Raw genomic sequence first — 19,844 nt, forward strand, 5'->3', positions numbered from 1 at the left:
AATTTAAACTAGCATCAAAAATACTAAGTACTTAGGGATAAATATGACAAAAGATATGAAAGACTTGTATAATACACTGTACAAGTTATGTATACTGCAAAACATTAATAAGAGAAATTAAAGGAGACCTAAATAAATGAAGACATATACTGTATTTATGGATTAGAAAACTGAATACTGTTAAATTGTCAGTTCTTTCTAAAGTTATAGATTCAATTCAATCCCAATCAAAATTTCAACAAGGTTTTTTCCGTAGAAATTCAATTAAAATGCAAAGAATCTAAAATAGCCAAAACAACTTTGGAAAAGAAGAACAAAGTTAGAGGATCAACACTACCTGCTTTCAATGCTTATTCTAAAGCTACAGTACTCAAGACAGTGAGGTATTGGCATGAAGATAGACAAAGAGATCAATGGAGCAGAATTAAGAATCCAGAAATAGATTCATGTATTTATGGATAACTGATTTTTTACAAAAGTGCAAAGTCAGGTCAGTGGAAAAAGGATAGTCTGTTCAACAAACAATATTGGACCAATTGGATATCCATATGCCAAAAAAACAAAATGAACTTTGATCTATATCTTGTATCACATAAATGGATCAAGGACCTAAATGTAAAACAAAACTTTTTAAACTTCTAGAAGAAAGTATAGGTGAAAAAGCTTTGTGTGACCTTGAATAAAGCAAATATTTCTTAGATACAACACCAAAAGCACAATCCATAAAAGAAATTGAACTTTATTAAAATTAAAAACTTCTGCTCTTTTAAAGATAGCTAAGAGAATGAAAAGATCAACCACACAACCACAGCCTGAGAGAAAATCTTTGTAAATAAAACATTTATCTGATAAAGGACTTATCTTTAGAATATATAAAGAAATCTGAAAACTTAATAATAAGGAAGCAATTTAGAAATGGACAAAAGATTTGGGCAAAATACTTCACCAAAGAAAATATACAGATGGTAAATAAGCAAATGAAAAGATGTTCAGCACAATTAGTTATTAGGAAAGTACCAATGAAACCAAAACAAGATATTACATTCCTATTAGAATGGCTAAAATTTAAAAGACTGTGTATCAAACGTTGGTGAGAATGTGGAAGAACTGGAACTCCCAAATAGTGCTGATCAGAACGTTAAATGGTATAGAAAGTTTGGAACACAATTTAGCAGCTTATTTAAAGAGTTAAACATACACCTACTGTGTGATCCAGCCATTCCACTCATAGATATTTACCCAAAACAAATGAAAGCATATCCATTGCCTGTACACAAATGCTCATAGCAGTTTTATTTGTTATAGCCCCAAATTAGAAGCAACCCATATGCTCATCACTGAGAGGATTGGTAACCAAACTGTGGTATATCCATACAGTAGAATACTACTCAGCAATAAAAAAAGAATGAACCGTTGATACATGCAACAGCACAAATGAATCTCAACATATTTACGCTGAATAAAAGAAGCGTGTACATAACAGACGAGTGTCCATACTATGTAATTCCCTTCATATAAAATTCTAGGGAATACGAACTAATGTATAATTTTTCTACAGAAAGTAGATCAGTGGTTACCTGTGGACAGGGAGGAGGGGCGGGAGGGAGGAGTTACAGAGGACCCTGAGAACCTGTAGGAGTGATGGGTATGTTCATTTTCTTTATTTTTTTTTGTTATTGTTGCTGCTGTTGTCGTTGGCTGCGCCGCGTGGCTTGCAGGATCTCAGTTCCCCGAGCAGGGGTTGAACCCGGGCCACGGCAGTGAAAGCCCGGAATCCGAACCACTAGGCCACCGGGGAGCTCCCAGTGTTCATTTTCTTGATTGTGATGATGGTATCATGGGTGTATACGTAATGTCACAACTAAACAAATTTTATCCTTTAAATATGTGCAGTTTATTGTAAGTCAGGTATATCTTAATAAAATGTTTTTTTTTCTTTTTTTTTAAACCGCATGAGATGTCACTGCACTGCCACCAGAATGGCTAAAGTTTAAAAAACTGACAATACCAGATATTACCAATGACGTGGAGTAACTGGAATTCTCCTACAGTATAAGTCACAATGTGAATTTGTGCGACCACTTTGAAAAAAAGTTATGGCAGTTTCTTATAAACTCAACATATACCTAGTCTGTGACCGAGCAATTCCAATACTAGGTATTACCCAAGTGAAATGAAATATATGTGCATTAAAAGACTTCTACAGGAATGTTCACTGCAGCATTAATCATAGCAGCCAGTGACTGCCAGCCAAGGTGTCCATCAGTAGGATTATGAATAATTAAACTCTGCTGTATACTTGTAATGGAATATTTCTTGGCAATAAAAGAGAACATAGATACTACTGATATAAACAGCAGCATGAAGGGATCTTAAAAATGTTATGCTGAGTGAAGGAAGCCTTACATAAAAGAGTCATACTGTATAATTCCACTTATATGAGATTCTAGAGCAGGCAAAACTAATGCATGGTAGAAAAAAAATCAAAACAGTGTTTGCCTCTGGGAAAAGGGGTATGGGGGAACTTTCTGGGGTGATGAAAATGTTTTGTATCTCAATAGGAGTTTTGCTAATACAAGTGTGTACATTTGTCTAACCAGCAAAAGTACACTTAAAATCTGTGTATTTCATCAAATGTAAATTTTATAGCAAACTGAACGAACACTGAACTCTAGTTAAAGATATGAATGCTGTATTTGGGGAACATTTACTGATGTCTGCAGTTTACTTTGAGATGCAGCAAAAAAGTAAGATGGGTTAATAGATGCATAGAGGAACGGATAGATGTGTGATGAAGAAAACTTTAGGAAAATGTTAATGATCATCTGAGTGATTTCTGTACCAGTGTTCCCTGTAAAATTCTTTCAACTTTAGTGAATGTTGGAACATTTTCATAATTTTTTTAATGGAAAAAAATCTTTTTTTACTTTTGTCACAAATTCAGACTTATCCGAGGAGTGTTCCTCTGTACCAGACTTACGAGAATACATAGCCACTGTTTGCTAAGATCTGACTTTAACCCCTCCTTCCCCACACAAGAGAGTCAGTGAATAGCTATCTTTCCCCCACTGCGACACCAATGGATAGACATTACCAGAAATTTCAGTGTTAGAGCCACTAGCTTTGGTTGTCACACCATTGGAATTGCTTCAGGTAGAAGTCAGTGCTAATGGCAGGTAGGCAGAGGCTGAAGAGCAGATGTATAAAGTGAAAGCCATTATGTTACCTTTCCATAATATTTTGGGATGGAGAAAATGATGGAGGATTGAGAAAATAAAACCCATATGTAATGAAATCCGCCATTATTTTATACTAAGTTGAAAACTGTAAATGGAGTGGTTGTAATTATAAAATAATGAGATGAAATCAAGGGATAATAAAACAATAGAATCACTGTTCTGATTTCCATACTTCTCAGATCTTTTCCAGGGCACTCCACCCAATGTGATAAGTTGACTGCTCATATAAATCACTACTCTTTTTCTTTCTTGAAGTTCACTAATAGAACATGAACTAATAGTATTTAAACCCACTGTTGATTCTGGCTCTAGTAGATGACTTAAGTGCATACATGTGTGAATAATCTTTTCCTAGTTTATGTTGTCTTGTGATCCCATGTTCTTGGCCGTGCATTTGTGAATAATTGGATGAAAGAATTTCTAGCATTCACAGAATATCATAGCAGCCTTTTTTTCAAATTTTTGATTTTCTTCAGTTTTTTAAAATAGTAGATACTGAGTAGAGCAAGTTTACCTAAATAAATATATATCTATGACTTATGTTGTAAATAATTGAAAATTAAAAGCTGAGCTATATAAAAATAAAATGAAAATAACTCAAGACAATGCTCTTGGGTCTCCCTGAATGGAAAACTTTTAACTGGGTTTCCACTTCTGTCTACTTTGAGTAATTTTCTCTTGCTCATGCCTAAAGAATGTAAAGGAGGTAATGGGAGAAAATGCAACAGAGAAATGTGTTTGTCTTTCAAAGAGTGTGTGCCTAAGATCACTGCCCATTCTTCCCCAACCCAGTCTTCTCTTTGAATTTACCGCCACCAGCTCACCGTGTCAGTACATGCAGCATAGTCAAGGGTCCTTTCATAGAACTGTGTAACTAAGAGGGACTTTAAAAATCATTGAAGTCCAACTTGCTCGTTTTGTAGATGAAGAGACTGAGGCCCAGATTGAAGTACAACTTGTTTTTGTAGAATGAAGGAATATTTGACCATCCCTAAATAGTACTAAAGTAATAAGTCCAGAAGTATTTGTTAATTCTCTCAACACATGTTGAATTGCTTACTTTTCATGTTGAGCATTAGTTAGACCCTATAAATCCCTATAAATATGGTATTGAAGAAGAGAATCCCCACACGGGGGAATTTAGTCTATTGAGAGAATCAGCTACTACCACACAGAGTGTCAGTTATATAGTAATATGAGTAAACACGGCGTTGTTGGAACGCTTAGAGGGAAGATGCTTCTCCAGCTTTGGCTGGAGTGTAGGTACTCAGTGAAAGCTTCCTCACAGAGGTGAGTTCTGACCTGAACTCTGAAGGACAATTCTTAGCCAGGCAAAGAATTGAGGAAAAAGGTTTCAGGACTAAACGAGCAGCATGTAAAAAGGTCCTGAGGTAAGAGACAGTGGAACACAAATACCCTGTGTAGTCCCTTCTAGTTCCGTAATTTTATACCTTTTTCCACGTAGCACAGCTCCTTGCCTGTGATAGGTATTCATGTGTTTCTTTGGGCCATTCATTGCATTTAGTACTTTTTGCCTTAGGAAGTTGTTGTTATTATGCTTATGAGCTGGCTCCTTTTCTAGAGTCTAAGCCCCCATTAAAGGAGTGGCCAGGTCACTGTTACCCTGTATCACCTACAGCTGTGCCCAATGCTTAGCACATAGTAGATTCCCGGTAGATGTGTAACTCCTTGCACAGTGTATCCCCTGACACATCCGCAAGGTTCTTCTCCGTTCTGACTCTACAATCTTTATTTTCTTAAACTCTTCCTAGAATCTCTGAAATCTTCATGGTCTCTCCGTAGCTCTTACTAGTTTATCAGCTAACTGGTTGCAGAGCTCCTAATCTAGTTTCCAGAAGTTTGTATCAATTAGGTATAAAACAGCATGTGCTTTGAAAACAAAAAATAACTGATGTAAAACACTGGGGATTGGAGTGTAATTAAGTGACAATCTAATCTGATTTAAATTAACTCACTTGGTTCTAGAAAGGCTGAGTGCCTCCCCGCCCCCTCCACTACCCTCCAAATAAGCTTGGTAAGATGAGAGGATACAGAGGGTAATGTTAGTATCTGAGGCCTTATACCAGTCATTGGTCGTATAGCCGAAATAGAATAGTGACCCAGGCCATGAAACTCAGTATGAAATAGGCCTTATCTTCATTCATTCATTCTTTTTCAAATACTTGAGAATGCATGGTCTGTCTGTACCTTCTAAAACTTTAGACCATTCTATGATTGTCTGCCAAGTACTAGGGAAATTATAGAAGTGAATATAAGAAACTACTTATATTCCTGTGAAGTAAGATAAATGCTATAAATGAGATTTAAACATAAGGTTATGTGAATTCAGTAGAGGGGGTAATCTGTTTGGAGCTGTAAGGGAGAAATAATGGTAGAGATGAGTCCCTACCGAGTCTTGGAAATTTGGATAAGATTCTGATAGAGATAAGTGTAATGTTGTCTCTGTTATTCCATGCCTTTTCTCATAAGTAGGTATGAAGACAGTGTGTTGTATTAGGGACCAGGAATATGTGAAAGGTTTGGAGCAACCACTGAAAAACATGATAGGGTGTCAAAGAGAAATTTTAAAAATGATTGGCAAGTGCCCAAAGTGGCATGTACTGTATTTATAATGTACCCAGTTATATACTGGAATGTACTATGCCAGTGCACTGAGAATTCATATGCATATGTTACCTTCTTTAAATAAAATGAGGATAGCAGTAACACTGTACCTACCTCATAGAACTGTTGTATAAGCTGTTGGTAAACATGACTAATTATGATTGTCAGGTTGGATAGATGAACAAGAATTTGTAAATTCTAGCTATTGCCTAGCTCATGCCAGTATTGTTTGCTATCAAGAATTCTCTCTTTTTTTGGAACCAACAAATTTTGCAGACTAGCTTTTATAGAAAGATTGCAATATCGTGAAGTGAAATGAGCAAAGGTGGCTCCACGTCTGCAGAAGATTCACTTTGACTGAGAAAGAGACTGCATGCCAAGTGTCAACTGAAAAATAAATGTCTCAAAACTTGGCAAAAATTTTCAGTCTCATTTGAAGTAATGAAAAGAGTTTATGAGATTTGGAGATGTTAACCATTTTCAAAGTACCAGTGAATCAGTTCTTCCATCAAATAATGCAGTGGTTTTGACCACAGCCCACAGTAAGAAGCATATTATATTACATCCCAACACATGACACGCACTGGAGCACATAGACATGTAACAGAAACTGAAGCTTCATGAGACAAAGCTCATCTTACTACATTCCCTACTAATTGTTGCTCTAGCATGTTTCTTTCTGTTGTTTTTAATACTGTTCACAATCCACTAAACTGATTGCATAATCCACTGATGCACTACAACCTGCACTTTGAAAAACACTGCTTGTTACAAATTTTTTTGATATCAATTTCAATTTTGAAATAGTTTTTACCTAGCATAAATTTTCAAAATCATGTGTGTTATTTCCAATTCAGGCCACTGGCTTAAATTATTTTTTTTTCTTCTATTAATCAGGTATCAACATGGTTTTTTACCACCTTTTCTGTCTCAGGACTGAAGGACAAAATCCACCATGTGGACAGCCTCCACCAGCTGTTTTCTGCCATCTCGCCAGAACAGATCGACTTTCCTCCTTTTGTCCTTGAATATGATGCCAGGGTAAGAAGTAGCAGGAATTCTCCCTTACCTGCTGTATTATCTTAACTATTTTATAGTGCAAGTGCGTCTGAGCACGTCATCGTTTCATTGTGAGATGATAATAATGCAATTAATGTCTTTTAATAAACTTGATAGTATCGTTTGGCATTCTTTTCCTGTGGTAACTTTAGGAAAATGCTTGGTTCTAAGGGGGGCGCCTTTCCCCCAGTAAACTTTTCAATGGGAAGTATTTCTGCTGTAGGTTTATAGCCAATCCTTGCTTGTGCTGTCAGTTTTCCACCACCTTTGAGATACACCTCTCCCTAATTTTGTTAAGACTGAAGGGCTTTTCATCTGCATAAATAGAGCCAGAAGAATCTGTTGGTGTCCGACATTTTCAGCATTAATTGTAAGCCAGGTCGCCTATCCTAGTCTTTACCCTATGAGAAGTTTCATTTTGCTAAAAGTTTGTATAAGTGACAACCAATACAATATTCCTTACAGATACATTTATGAATCTATTAAACACTAAGAAAGGACTACTCTAGAATTTCTTCAAAGCTCTATTCCATTGTACTTATTCACGCTATCACTTTAGTAGTTAAAAACAGAGAAGTAAGTAACACGCTTGGCCAAAAGGTTATCAATTGCCTTATTTAATTATTGCTGATTGCATATTTTTATGCATGAATCAGAGAATATATTTGCAGGTTATATTAAGCTTAAAATGAATTATTCTTCCTTAATTATTGTACAACATAGGTAAAGTAAATATCCTACAAGACATTTTCTCTCTAACGTTTCTACAACTTCAGTTATGATTTCTGTTACCCTTTATGTGAAGAGCAAAGTATTTAATGTGTTCTAATGGCTAACAAAATGTCATGTTTTGCTTTTGCACAAAGAGGATTTGTAATTGGAGTCACTGGATCATAAATACAAAGATTGTTGAATATATGGGAGGCAGAAAAAAAGAGCATCCGGTTTTATTTCTTGCAGATTGGTAGAGCAGAAAATTGCCTTATTATTTTTTTGAACTATATATCACTCTTCTTAATATTTAAAAAAAAATGGATAGCTGGAAATGTGAAAGGCACTGAAACACATTTTGATACCAAAAATTTGGAATGATGATTCAAAGCTAATGTCTAGATTTATCATTTATTTTCTGGTGTAGAAATATATAAGTTAGGATGTGCTGGTTAGGAAACCCAAAAGACCAGTTTTTAAGCCAACACGTTTTCTATATACTTAATGGCCTACAAAGCAGGCTTTCATTAAATATCAACACCACACTCAAGCTTGGTTTTGTTTTTTTGTTCTGTGTGTATGTGTTTTTAGTGTTTTTTTTTTAATATTTTGTATATCAAATACAGGCCTAATTAATAATGTGATTAATCAAAATGAAATAAAATAACCTACAATCTAACACTTAGGTCACTGGATCACCTTTCTGTACCTGTATTAGAGCTTTCTAAAACTGAGATATTAGGCCATCTATATATAAAGGCCAAAGAAAGGAATAAAAAGAGAGAAGAAACAGAAGAAGGTGTCAGGAGATGATGTGGAAAGGGCAGGCAGAGGGCAGATCCCTAGATACACTGCAGCTTTGCACATTATGCTGCGGTACTTTGGCTCCTTCGTAGTTGGTGGGGAGTGTTGAGCAAGGGAGAACTGCCATTGTGTTCCTGTTTAGAAAGATGGCTAAAGAAACAGTGTAGAGAGGGACCAGACAAGGGTAAAACTGTAGACAAGGATAAATAAGAGGCTGTCAGAGGAAGCCAGAGGAGAAATGAGACTAGAGCCAGGCAGCGGTAGTGGTAATGGCAAGGGTTTGAAGATCTTAGAGATAGTTAGAAGTAGACGTTTTAGGGAATAGAATCCACAGCATCATGGTGACTGAGCAGCCAGCCATTGGGAGGAATGAAAGAGGAAAGAAGCCTGAGGTGACTAACAAAGTTTCTGCTTTGGGAGACTTGGAGAATGGTGTCGCCACCATCCCAGAGAGGCAATTTGGAGGAAGAGCACTGGGGGGGGTGTCTTGGAGAAAACAGACAGGTGGTCTGTTCAGTTTGTGACACACTAGGTTTGAGGTGCCCCATGGGACACTGAGGTGAAAGTCTAGAAGGTGGTTGGATAGTACCTTGTAAAGAAAAGTTTTCCTTTGCTAGGAAGAATTAAAAATATGATTAGAGAAAAGGAAACGAGTGTAGAGTTGGTCAGTTTTATTATCGTATTCAAGTGTGCTTTGCCCATAGTAGGTCCTTTACTTGGTGAAGGTATGACGTGGTTGGTTGTTGGCAGTGAGCTTCTATTTTTCTGGGTCTTATGTGACTTAGTGACATAAATTTTATAGGATTAAAAGGAATCTTTGACGGTAATTAGAAGGTAATTTTTATCTATCTAGATCAAAATGGCACTGAGATCATTTCAGAAAGGGAGCTAGTCAGCATTCTTATAGTCAAAGAAGAGAGTGTAGAGATTTACCTGGTAACAATTCTTCAAAGTTCTGTGATTGTTTCCAGAGATAGAGAAAGTATTCGATTGCTCGGCAGTCTCTTCCACAGTGTGAGACTAATATAAAAGCTTTATTTCATAGCATTAAGAATTAGATTTTCCCTTCTTACTTTATCACAATTTAATGTAGATACAGGAAGCCTAGAAAAATACCGTAGTGGAATGGAATGGAGAAATCTTAAAGGTGGATCGTGAACCATTTCTTTTCAGTTGAACTTCAGGATAGATTTCTCTCTTCAGGCATGTTTCTTAAGCATAGCTTCTATGCATATTGAGGATACTGGAGTGATTAGTATAACAGATCCTGGTAGGAAATTCTAAAATACAAAAAAAAAATGTTTTCATTAATTTTTGTCAAGTATCCTAAAATGTAGCCAATCTTTGGATTTGTTTCTACTGAAATTTTTTTTTTTAACCTGGTCAGATTTATAATCAGAAAGTTAAAAAAAAAAAAAAAAGAAAGAAAAGAAAAAAAGAAGAAGAAAGTAAGTTTTCCTAGATATTCTCTTGTTTTCCTGGTTATGGTCCCAGGATCAGTTTCTCCTCCAGGGCATCTGCTCTGAAGAATGGCAGAGCTTTTGATTCACTTAGTCACTCAAATAACATTTAACTGCCTATTATGTTCAAGACTGGATGGATTTAATGCTCCATAACTATAATGTAAATATACCCTAAAGCAACGCTGTTTTCATCCTACCTTTCATTCTCCATATCTAACTATTATCTTACATTCATATTAAACATTTTTTGTTTATGGTTTACTGAAAAACAAGTTACTTGTCAAAGAAATACTTTCCTAAGTAACAAGAAATGAATCTTAAGTCTCATAAATGTAATTTAGGGTCTATCTACCATAAAGCTAACTGTCTTGACTTTTATAAGATAAAGTTAGCCAAAATAAGGTCAAAAAATTTCCTTACACTGATTTATTGCTTTCTACATTTGACATTAAAGTTCTAGCACTCATTTCTCCACCTTGATCTTGAATGCCCTAAAAACTGTCATTGTTAAAAGCCTCGCCACTCAGGCATGTCATGGAGAAGACTCATTTCTGCCAACACAGTTGTAATTATTAAATTCCTTGATGATGATTTTTGTTTCATAACTCAAAGATTCAGCACACAGCAAGACAACACAGCCTAACAAAAAATTCACTTTGTTATAAAGCAGAAACTAACACACCATTGTAAAGCAATTATACTCCAATAAAGATGTTTAAAAAATAATAATCATCATCATCTGGGCTTTAGATTTGGATAGACATGGATTTAAAATTCAGGCTCTCCTGGTTGCCAGCTTGGTGACCTAAGGTGAGTTATGCCATCTGTGTGATCCTTAGTTTCCTGTTCTGTAAAATGAGGATGTTACCTACTTCTTGGCATTATGTTGTGAGGATATAAAAGGATAATGAAAGAAAAGTGCTGATTAAGTGTCTGGCATATAGAATGTTCAATAAATGGTAATATTTTTAAATATCATCATCCTGATTACCTCTACCTACATTATACCAACTCTGACTGACTCCAGTGGAACTGCTCTGTTGGCTTGAGGGCCTGCTCAGGGCCAGGCATGTGCTAGACATTTTCCATACGTTAGATCATTGGCTCTAAATCCCTTTCTTTTACATTCCCAATTACATTGACTTATTATTTAATGTTCCTGTCTTTTTTTCTTTCTGCAGGAAAATGGGCCTTATTATACATCTTATCCCCCATCACCAGATTTGTGATCTGCTATCTTTCAGTGCTGCTGGTTTCTAAGGACACCACTTTCTCCAGAGATCACTACCTATTGAAGTGATATTCATTTTTGCTGTACAGCTCCAGAGAGCCTTTTGTCCCCACCTCTCTGGTATTTTTTTATTGACTGTATATTTTCTGGCACATAAACAATCTGAAAATGGTAGGCCATTCTGAACTGTGCACTTATTTTAAATTTGTATATTTGTATCAAATGAAAATGTTCACTTTTCGAGGGTTGTTAATAGAAATTGGGGAGCAACTTTTGAGTATCTTCAGTCTCCTGAAAGGACACTGGATTCTCCATTAGACAAGCCACAATATTGTTCACATCATCTCTTTAACATTGCACGCTTTCTTTGTGTACTCAAGTGTTTCTCAAAATATATGGAACCAATGTATGCTGAATGGATGCCTTGTTTGCTTCAGACCCTGGCATTACGTTTTATACAGATAATTCAGTTATGATAAAAGAGAATTGTCTGGGATCAAGGATGTAGAAATGTATCTGATCAAAAACATCAAAATCGTTAGCAAAATATAGGTCTTAGAATTTTACCGCACCAGTTAAGACCGAGACTTAAGGACTAAAGTTCCTTAGATGGTATGATTTAAGATTGTCACTGTTCTGGTCTCAGCAGTGGGGGAAAACAAGAAGACTGTTTCTTCAGCCTTTTTCCTATCATCATAGATGGTTTGGTCTCCTTATTCAACAGGACTGCACATATTAGTCCTCTTAAGTGGAGGGCGTCTCCTAAGACGCCATCAGTGAGTGTTAGAGAGAGTGCCGCTTTCCCAGAGTCATGAATGATTTTGTTTGGCTCTTAGGTCTGCTTTCTCTAAGGACATTTCCTAGCAGTGTGTCTTGAGTTGCCTACATCAAAATGAAGGGAGTGTGTTGCAGTGAACAAAATTCCAGACCACTTTTGCAACTCAGGCTCTATTTGTGCCTTAGCTTGAATAAAAATTAGAATTATGCTACCTACCTCACAGAGGTATCATGAGGATAACATTTAGAAAGGGTTTTTGACGTCTTTGGATGAAAAATGCTAGGAGAGTTTGTGTGGTGGGGTGTCTTTAGTTAGTTTTTAAATGATAACAAATATCCTTGAGGGAGTGCGACAAGGCACTCCTCTTGTCTTTGGCACCTTTTGAGTGATTTCCGTTTTCTTGGGACAACAGCTGTTGGTGCAAAATGCCAACCCTTAGGACCTCCTTCCTACTTTGTCCAGAATGTCTTCTGTCCTACTCCTCTTTCAGTGCTACACTTTAACAAGAGGCATATGTTAGCCGTTTTAAACACTACTTCTTGAATTAAGGTCAAACCATTATCATTCCCATCAGGGTTTCTTCATATTCCTTTTGAATCCTACATTCACTCCCCATCTCTCTCACCCCATCATGTACACTGGCAGTTCGGAGAAGAAAAAGTAGAACTCTTCTGTTCTAATGTGCTCAGGATTGGTGCTTCCAAGGGCCCCACTCCCCTATGTCCAAATTAATTCTTCAGTGGAGATAAAAGAAACATATTTCTTCATTTATTCCAGAGAACCCCCACCCCCGCCCATAGTTGTGTTAACCCCATCCTCTGTTTTCCCATATAAGCAAGAAGGGGCTTTACATTTCTCAGATAAGCAGTCTTATCTTTTGCATGTAATGGACACATTTGCTTTGTGCCAGAAATCAAAACCACGTGTTCCTTACATATACTTACTTGTTAAGGACTTCCTGTTATGTTCCCTAAGTCATCAGGTCTAGACAGCCAGTCAAATGTCTGGTATTAAGCTTCATCTCAAACAGTACTCCTTTCATCCCTTGAGCCTTGACCTTTAGAAATCTGAAAAATTAGCTTCATCTTCTCCAGTATATATGAGGTGTCGTTTCACTAGGAGCAGTTGTAGAAATATGCCATCTTTTCTCTGTTAAACCTGGACTTGGCTACCTCACGTTGGCATCTGGCCTGAATCATTTCCTCTATAGATAATAGAGGGTGCAAGCTACTTTACTATTTGAAAGGGAGCAAATTTTACAATTTCTTATAGGCAATAATTTTGAAAGGATGTCCCTTTGGTATATTCGCAACAGTATACTAATGATTAGTAACACAAGCAAGAATGTTCAGTTGCTGTCCTAGGGTGTAAAAGTGGTATGGGACTATGTACATATCAACTGCATTTTATAATTTAATGGTGACTAAAGATAAGGTTGCTCTGCTCAGTGAAACTGAATTTGGTATGGGACCAAGTACATGCTTTTATAGCTGTCTGAAGTGTTATGTAATGAAGGTCTTTCAACGTACTAAATCCTAGGAGGGGAACATAGTGACCTTGATATTGAAATGATAAAGTAATGTTCACTATATATCTGCCTTTGTCAGAAGGTTGGATAGCCTGGGTAACACATGCCACCTTCAAGGACACATTAGAGGGAGGATAAAGGGGTGGAGATGACCACTAGCATCTGATGTTAATTCAGAGCACCCGCAAGTCCTTAATTTAGTTAAACTTTGGTCATGCCAAATGCTAGTTGAATTGGGGAAGAAACTACTTACAAAATATTAATTTAATTCATTAATTAGTTCTTGCAAGGCATAATGTGAATTATAAAACAAGTATGTTTCTTGCTTCAGCATATATTTGGATTCTTAATTAATCTATATTTATTTCATTATTTCTAGATAGCAAAAATGACCTCTTGAAAAAAACTCAGTATTTATTAGACTCTTAAACCTTAGAGACCAAGTGGTTCATATTTTAAAGATCTTCTTTAATATATATCTTAGTTCATCGGCTGGTGCTCTATTATATTTATTTTTTGCAAAGTAATCCATCTGCAGTAGTTTGAGACTAATTAACAGGATTTTTGGTAGCATAAATGGATGTAGATTTTTGATCAAATATCTGAAGTTTAAAATGATTAAAATATCTCCTATTTCTAGAGAGAGATGAGTGTAATCACTGTATTAGAAAAACGTGGCTTGCCTATTTCTGCCTGTCTTCTGTTTGCCTAGATATTGTTTAAGAAATTCAAACTGTAGGTAATGGTTTAATCTTTTCTTTGCAGCAGTTCATAGGAAAGCAAGAAAATGTAGTTAGAAGCTAAAACTCACTCTTTGTGTTTCCCCTGGTACATTGTGTATGTATGTATATAGAGTTTAAATTGCTTAATATATGAACAGAAATGATTGGAATTTGAAGTACTGGAAAGAGAAGAATTGTATGGTTCTAGGAACAGGGATTGAGTGTAATAAGGACCGAAAGGACTGCAAGATAGCATGTAGACCTCTAATATTGGAGTTAGCCAGTGAGGTTTAGATTGTGGTTCTCTTAAGTTATGGTCACCATAATCAACATGCACTAGAGTGTTTCACCTGTACTGGCGCTAATATACTTCATGCTATGGGATGGACTCTTGGTTTGCTATTTCCTGAGACCATGAAGGGTAGAGGAGGGTTCTACCTGTAATCTAAATCGTATCATAAACCCCAGAGATTATAAGGATTGCCTAGTAAGTCTAACCATATATACGTATATGTATACATATTTACATACATATTTATGTTTACACACAGTAATCTGCTTTGCTTTTCATTCTTTGGATGTGGTTTAAATGGCCCATAAGTAGAGAACATAAAACAATAAATAGCCTAGTTTAAGCTTTGATTCTACCCAAATCACCCTTGAACAGATGATATCAAGGTCATTTTAAATATTAGTGGCTCTCTTGGATATTAGTTGTTAACTTTGTTTTCTATGCTTCCAAGAACAGTATCTTTGAATCTTTTTAAGTAAATACAACATGACTTAAATGTTTAGGGCCTCTGAGTTCAAGAAGAAAAGCAGAGGTATTCTCTAGGTGAATTACACTGACAAAATCATAAGTGGTGAATGTGATCTACTATTTTTGTTGAACAGTTAACACTAATACATTTTGTATACACAATCATATTTTTTTTTGGTAATGTGTTTTGTTAGTATAAGCACACAATCATCATAAACTGAGCCAAGACTTTGTCAAACCAGATGTTGTGGACCAAAATATTTAAATAAGAGCTTAACATATGTAAATGATTTTAATTGCTATTGGGCAAAGAAGACCTAACAAAGTTTTGCAATTGGGCAAAAGAGACCTAACAAAGTTTTGATTGATGTGATCTTAAAACTTGTTTATTCAAAATTCAGAAAGTTTTTATGAATATTTTGCACTTAAAAATATACTTTGTTCTTTCTGAATTAGAAGTTAGATCCCTTTTAAAGAGAGTCCCACCCTATACACATACAGCCATTAAGAACCGGTTAGTAAAATGGTAATGTTTATATTGAACCCCAGGATAGGACAGTCTTTTTTGGCCATTTACACCCGGCATTTCTCTAACCACCAAAATTAGCCTACAGAGCAGTTCAAAATGCAGTGAATTTTATTGTCGACCATCTCTATGGAGACCTAGACTAGTGCTTCTCAAACTTTAATGTGCATATATTAAATCAGCTGGGAATATGTTAAAATGCAGATTCTGATACAGTAGGTCGGGGTGGAGCCTGGGACTCTCAGTTTCTTTCTTTTTTTTTTTGTTTTTTTTGTTGGGGGGGGCCATGCCACAAGGCATGCGGGACCTTAGTTCCCTGACCAGGGATCAAACCCACGCCCCCTGCATTGGAAGCGTGGAGTCTTAACCACTGGACCTCCAGGGAAGTCCCCAATTCTCCGTTTCTAACAAGCTCTTAAGTAATATCAATACTCTTGGTTCCAAGACCACACTTAGAGTAAAAGAGCCTAAGACCATATTTAGCTTCCATATTTTCCTTGTTTCCAGTAAAGCAGACAGAACTATCAGTGTAATTCCTTCTGTGGGCCAAGCACTCACACATTCCTCATCTCATTTAATCCTCTTAAAAATCCTGTGAGGTAGGTGGTGATAGAGGTTAAGTGCTGCTGAAGCCCAAACACACAAGCAGCGCAGTATAGACCAGTGTTTCTCAAACTTGAATAATGCACATCCCCTTTTAATATGGAAAAATTCTCTTAGCTCCTCAGGTTTTGTTTATTATAATGTTACCTAACTATATATGAACATAAAGCTACATGTAAATGCCTTATGCTTATAGCTCTCGCACAACTATAAAACCAAAAGAAGTTTACAGATCAGACACAAGCAAAACTATAAAACTAATACAGTTTAGAATAACAGTAACTAAGTACGACGGATGATGATGTTTTGCCAAAACGAAGCAGTAACATGATTACGGTACTGAGTACTGTAATACAGGTTCTTCTGTGTTTAGCATGCACCACTACCACGTGCTATGTGGTAACTCAGTTCTCCCACTCTTTCTCTCTGTTCAAACTATTCCTTACATTTGTTTAGCACATAGTGATGTTATTTGGTCTTCATCTAGCTTGAATGCATCATTTCCCTTATATTAAGTTATTCTCTGTTCTCCATAAGCTTTCCACAACTAAAGCAGAACCCGGCTTTAACTTTCAAGTAAAGACAAATGCAGACCTAGTCACTGAAACATTCTGGCAATATTTGGTTTTAAGGTAGTTATCCAGATAATTCAGAACATGAATATTAATTTTTTAGAATTTTCATCAACATGAAAAATGTCTAATTCTCATAGTAAACTCATGGATCTCCCATCCCGCAAACACATACACAGGCTCTTAATTCCCCTTTCTCCTTCTCTCTCTCTCTCTCCCTCCCAACAAGGATTTTTCATGGTGTTTAACAGCATTGGTCCTTTGGCTTCTGACACACCTGGGTTCAGGCATGTTTCTCAACATTTTCTGAACCTCACTGTTTTCAGGTATTATTCAGGGATAATAATACTCATTGAATAATTAAGAGAAATAAATGCAGTCATGTTAATAAAGCATGCATAGTAAGTGTTTATAAATGGTAGCTACCATAGCTTTGATTAGAAATAATAATAACTACCATTTGAGGACTTACTATGTGCCTTCAACTTTGCTAAACTCTTTATATATGTTATCCTATATATTGAGTTATAGGACTGGGGTTCAAATCCAAGTCTGACTCCAAAGCTCATGCCCTTATAAAAAATAATCTAATATAGAACATCAACTTAAGTTGCTTATTTAAAAAGTTATTTAATGTTAAATTGTATTTTCTCAAAATTTTTGTTATAAAATTAATGATGTTTCCCTGGAGGGGAAATGACTAAGGTTCCTTTTAACGATTGTGTGATGTACTGATATAATCAAATTGACACAGAATAAATGTAGATTTCTTTTAAAGGCTGTCATGCTAGGTTGTGGTCCAGTGAAGAGATACTAGGACCATTAGGCTCCACTTGTGCATTATTGTTCTCTTGCACATTTAAGATCTATAACTAATGGTAGCATGAGATTCTCACTGAATCTCAATATAGCTTTTTTGCAGAAAAATGATTTTCCCCCCACCAGTATTATCCTGATATTCCTTGATAGTCTGAGAAATAATATGCAAACATCTTAATTTTCACCTGTGAAACATATTTTTAAAAATTGTTCTAACTGTCCTTTAAAATAGTTTCTAGGAAGTCTATCATTTCCTAGTTTTCTGTTAAAAAAAAATCTGGACTTTTGAAAAATGAACATGCATACCTGTTGGCTGGGTTTTTTAAATTTTTATTTATTGTTTAGCTTTTTTTCTAATTAGGTGTTGGGAGAAAATACCAGGAGGGAGTTGTAAGAGGAACTCATTTATTAACAAAGATAGTATGTAGCAAATTTAAATTCTTTCCCTACTTACTAAAACATTTGCAGAAATTGTTAGAGTAGTGGAGACACATGAAATGTGAGGCTGTCATTGAATTTTATTAAAATCTGTTGTAAAAATACTTCCCTTTATGCCATCTTATGTAGAAGCATGATAATAATCTACGTTGTGGAAATTATTGATTCTTTTTCCACTCCAGCCTCTTTCTGCCATCAGCAATAAATTTATTTATTTTATTTATTTATTTTTGGCTGCGTTGGGTCTTTGTTGCTGCATGTGGGCTTTCTCTAGTTGCGGTGAGCGGGGGCTACTCTTCATTTTAGTGCACGGGCTTCTCATTGCGGTGGCTTCTCGTTGCAGAGCACGAGCTCTAGGTGTGCGGGCTTCAGTAGTTGTGGCTCGCAGGCTCTAGAGTGCAGACTCAGTAGTTGTGGCGCACGGGCTTAGTTGCTCCGCGGCATGTGGGATCTTCCCGGACCAGGGCTCGAACCCATGTCCCCTGCATTGGCAGGCGGATTCTTAACTACTGTGCCACCAGGGAAACCCCAGCAAGATCTTTTAAGTTCAATGAATGCATGCCTCTCCATACATGTGAGTTATCAAGATAAAAGATATGTTTTCTGTGTTATTCACTGCCTATCCCATATCACAGCATAAGAAAATTTTTCTGGCTTCACATGATAGATACAGCCCAGTTCTACCTGATTTTCTCCATTGTAGCAGTCTGTTATTTGATTTGGGTTGTGAGCCCTACTTCAGTTCAAGTTATTTTCCTCTTTCTCTTACTCATTTTAAGACTGGTTAACTTTTCTTTTATTATTTGGATATAATGCCCTCTGATATTTTGCTTCTTTAAAATCCAAATTTATTCTTTATAAGTAGGTATATAAAGAATTTGACTGTTTAATTATGTCTTCTAGTTCAGACGTGTCTGGCATTTTCATTTTGAAATGCTAATTATGAATTATAACATTGTTTTTTTAAAATAAGGTGGGTTATGTTTTCTATGAATTTTATTTCTTATAGTAAAGTAGGTGTTAAAATTTATTATGAAAGGGGGCATTGGTTCTCCGACAGTGGAGAACCACTGAACCCTGTCATTTTACTGATGAAGAAATGGAGGCCCAGGCAGGTTAAGGCAGCTTGGACTCATAGCCAGATCATGGGAATTGTAGGTACTTTGAGGATGACCTTGCCATCTGTAGCTAGAGCCCTTTGGTTTAATTATGTTTGCACAGTTGCTTGACTTTCACATTCCCTCTTATGTCCTCCAAAGTAGGGTTTATTTTTTTCATCATTTATTTTTTATTTATGTTGCACTTGGCTTAGCCAAGTTCCAGGGGAGGACCAAGTTCGGGAATTAACAGCAGAGGTTATCAGTCATCATCAGGGTCTGTGAAAACATTTGAGGGTGAGAGGTAAATGTTCATTTGAAGTTATAGGTGTGAGGTTTTAGTTTTTTACCCAACCATCCGTTCACTCCCATTCACTGTCCACCTCTTGAATAAAAATTCCTCCTTCCAGCAAAGTTGAACAAGAAAGCAGCATTTAAAACCACCTCTTTGGAAATCAAATAACACTGAGGACATGCTGATCCGAATATGATGATCTTACACCACCTGGAAAACTGCACAGACTTTGGCATTGCTACCCTATCAAGTGCCAAAAGCATGCCAAAATAAGCTCTACATTAAAATTATGGAGGCTTTTGCAGGAGAAAGTAAATTCTTATCTATGAACCCATTTTCTGACATTTAGTTTTATAGCATAGAAATTCTCTCCTTTATTTGTTCCTGAATCAATGAGCAAGACCACAATACAGAGAAATACTATACTTCTTCCACTCACTTAGTAAATAGTTACTAAGGATCTATACATTAAAGCAGTGCTAGCTGCTGTAACAGATACACTGAACATGCATAATGGCTTAAACACAATAGAAATTTAATTCTCACATGAAGCCTGAACAGATATTACTGGTGA

General features: G+C 36.2%; 1 protein-coding gene across 1 annotated transcript in view; it reads left to right on the forward strand.

The window, feature by feature from the left end:
- GDAP2 (ganglioside induced differentiation associated protein 2) overlaps positions 1 to 19,600 on the forward strand; it is an 80,060-nt gene extending 60,460 nt beyond the window's left edge. The window contains exons 13-14 of the mRNA XM_082459235.1: positions 6,762 to 6,905; positions 11,083 to 19,600. Of these exons, the coding sequence (XP_082315361.1) occupies positions 6,762 to 6,905; positions 11,083 to 11,130 (192 nt within the window). The 3' untranslated portion in view covers positions 11,131 to 19,600. The remainder of the gene's footprint in view (positions 1 to 6,761; positions 6,906 to 11,082) is intronic.
- Positions 19,601 to 19,844: the final 244 nt, after the last annotated feature.

This window comes from Balaenoptera physalus, assembly GCF_965194825.1.
Source record: "Balaenoptera physalus genome assembly, chromosome: 1".
In the NCBI taxonomy this organism is placed as follows: domain Eukaryota; kingdom Metazoa; phylum Chordata; class Mammalia; order Artiodactyla; family Balaenopteridae; genus Balaenoptera; species Balaenoptera physalus.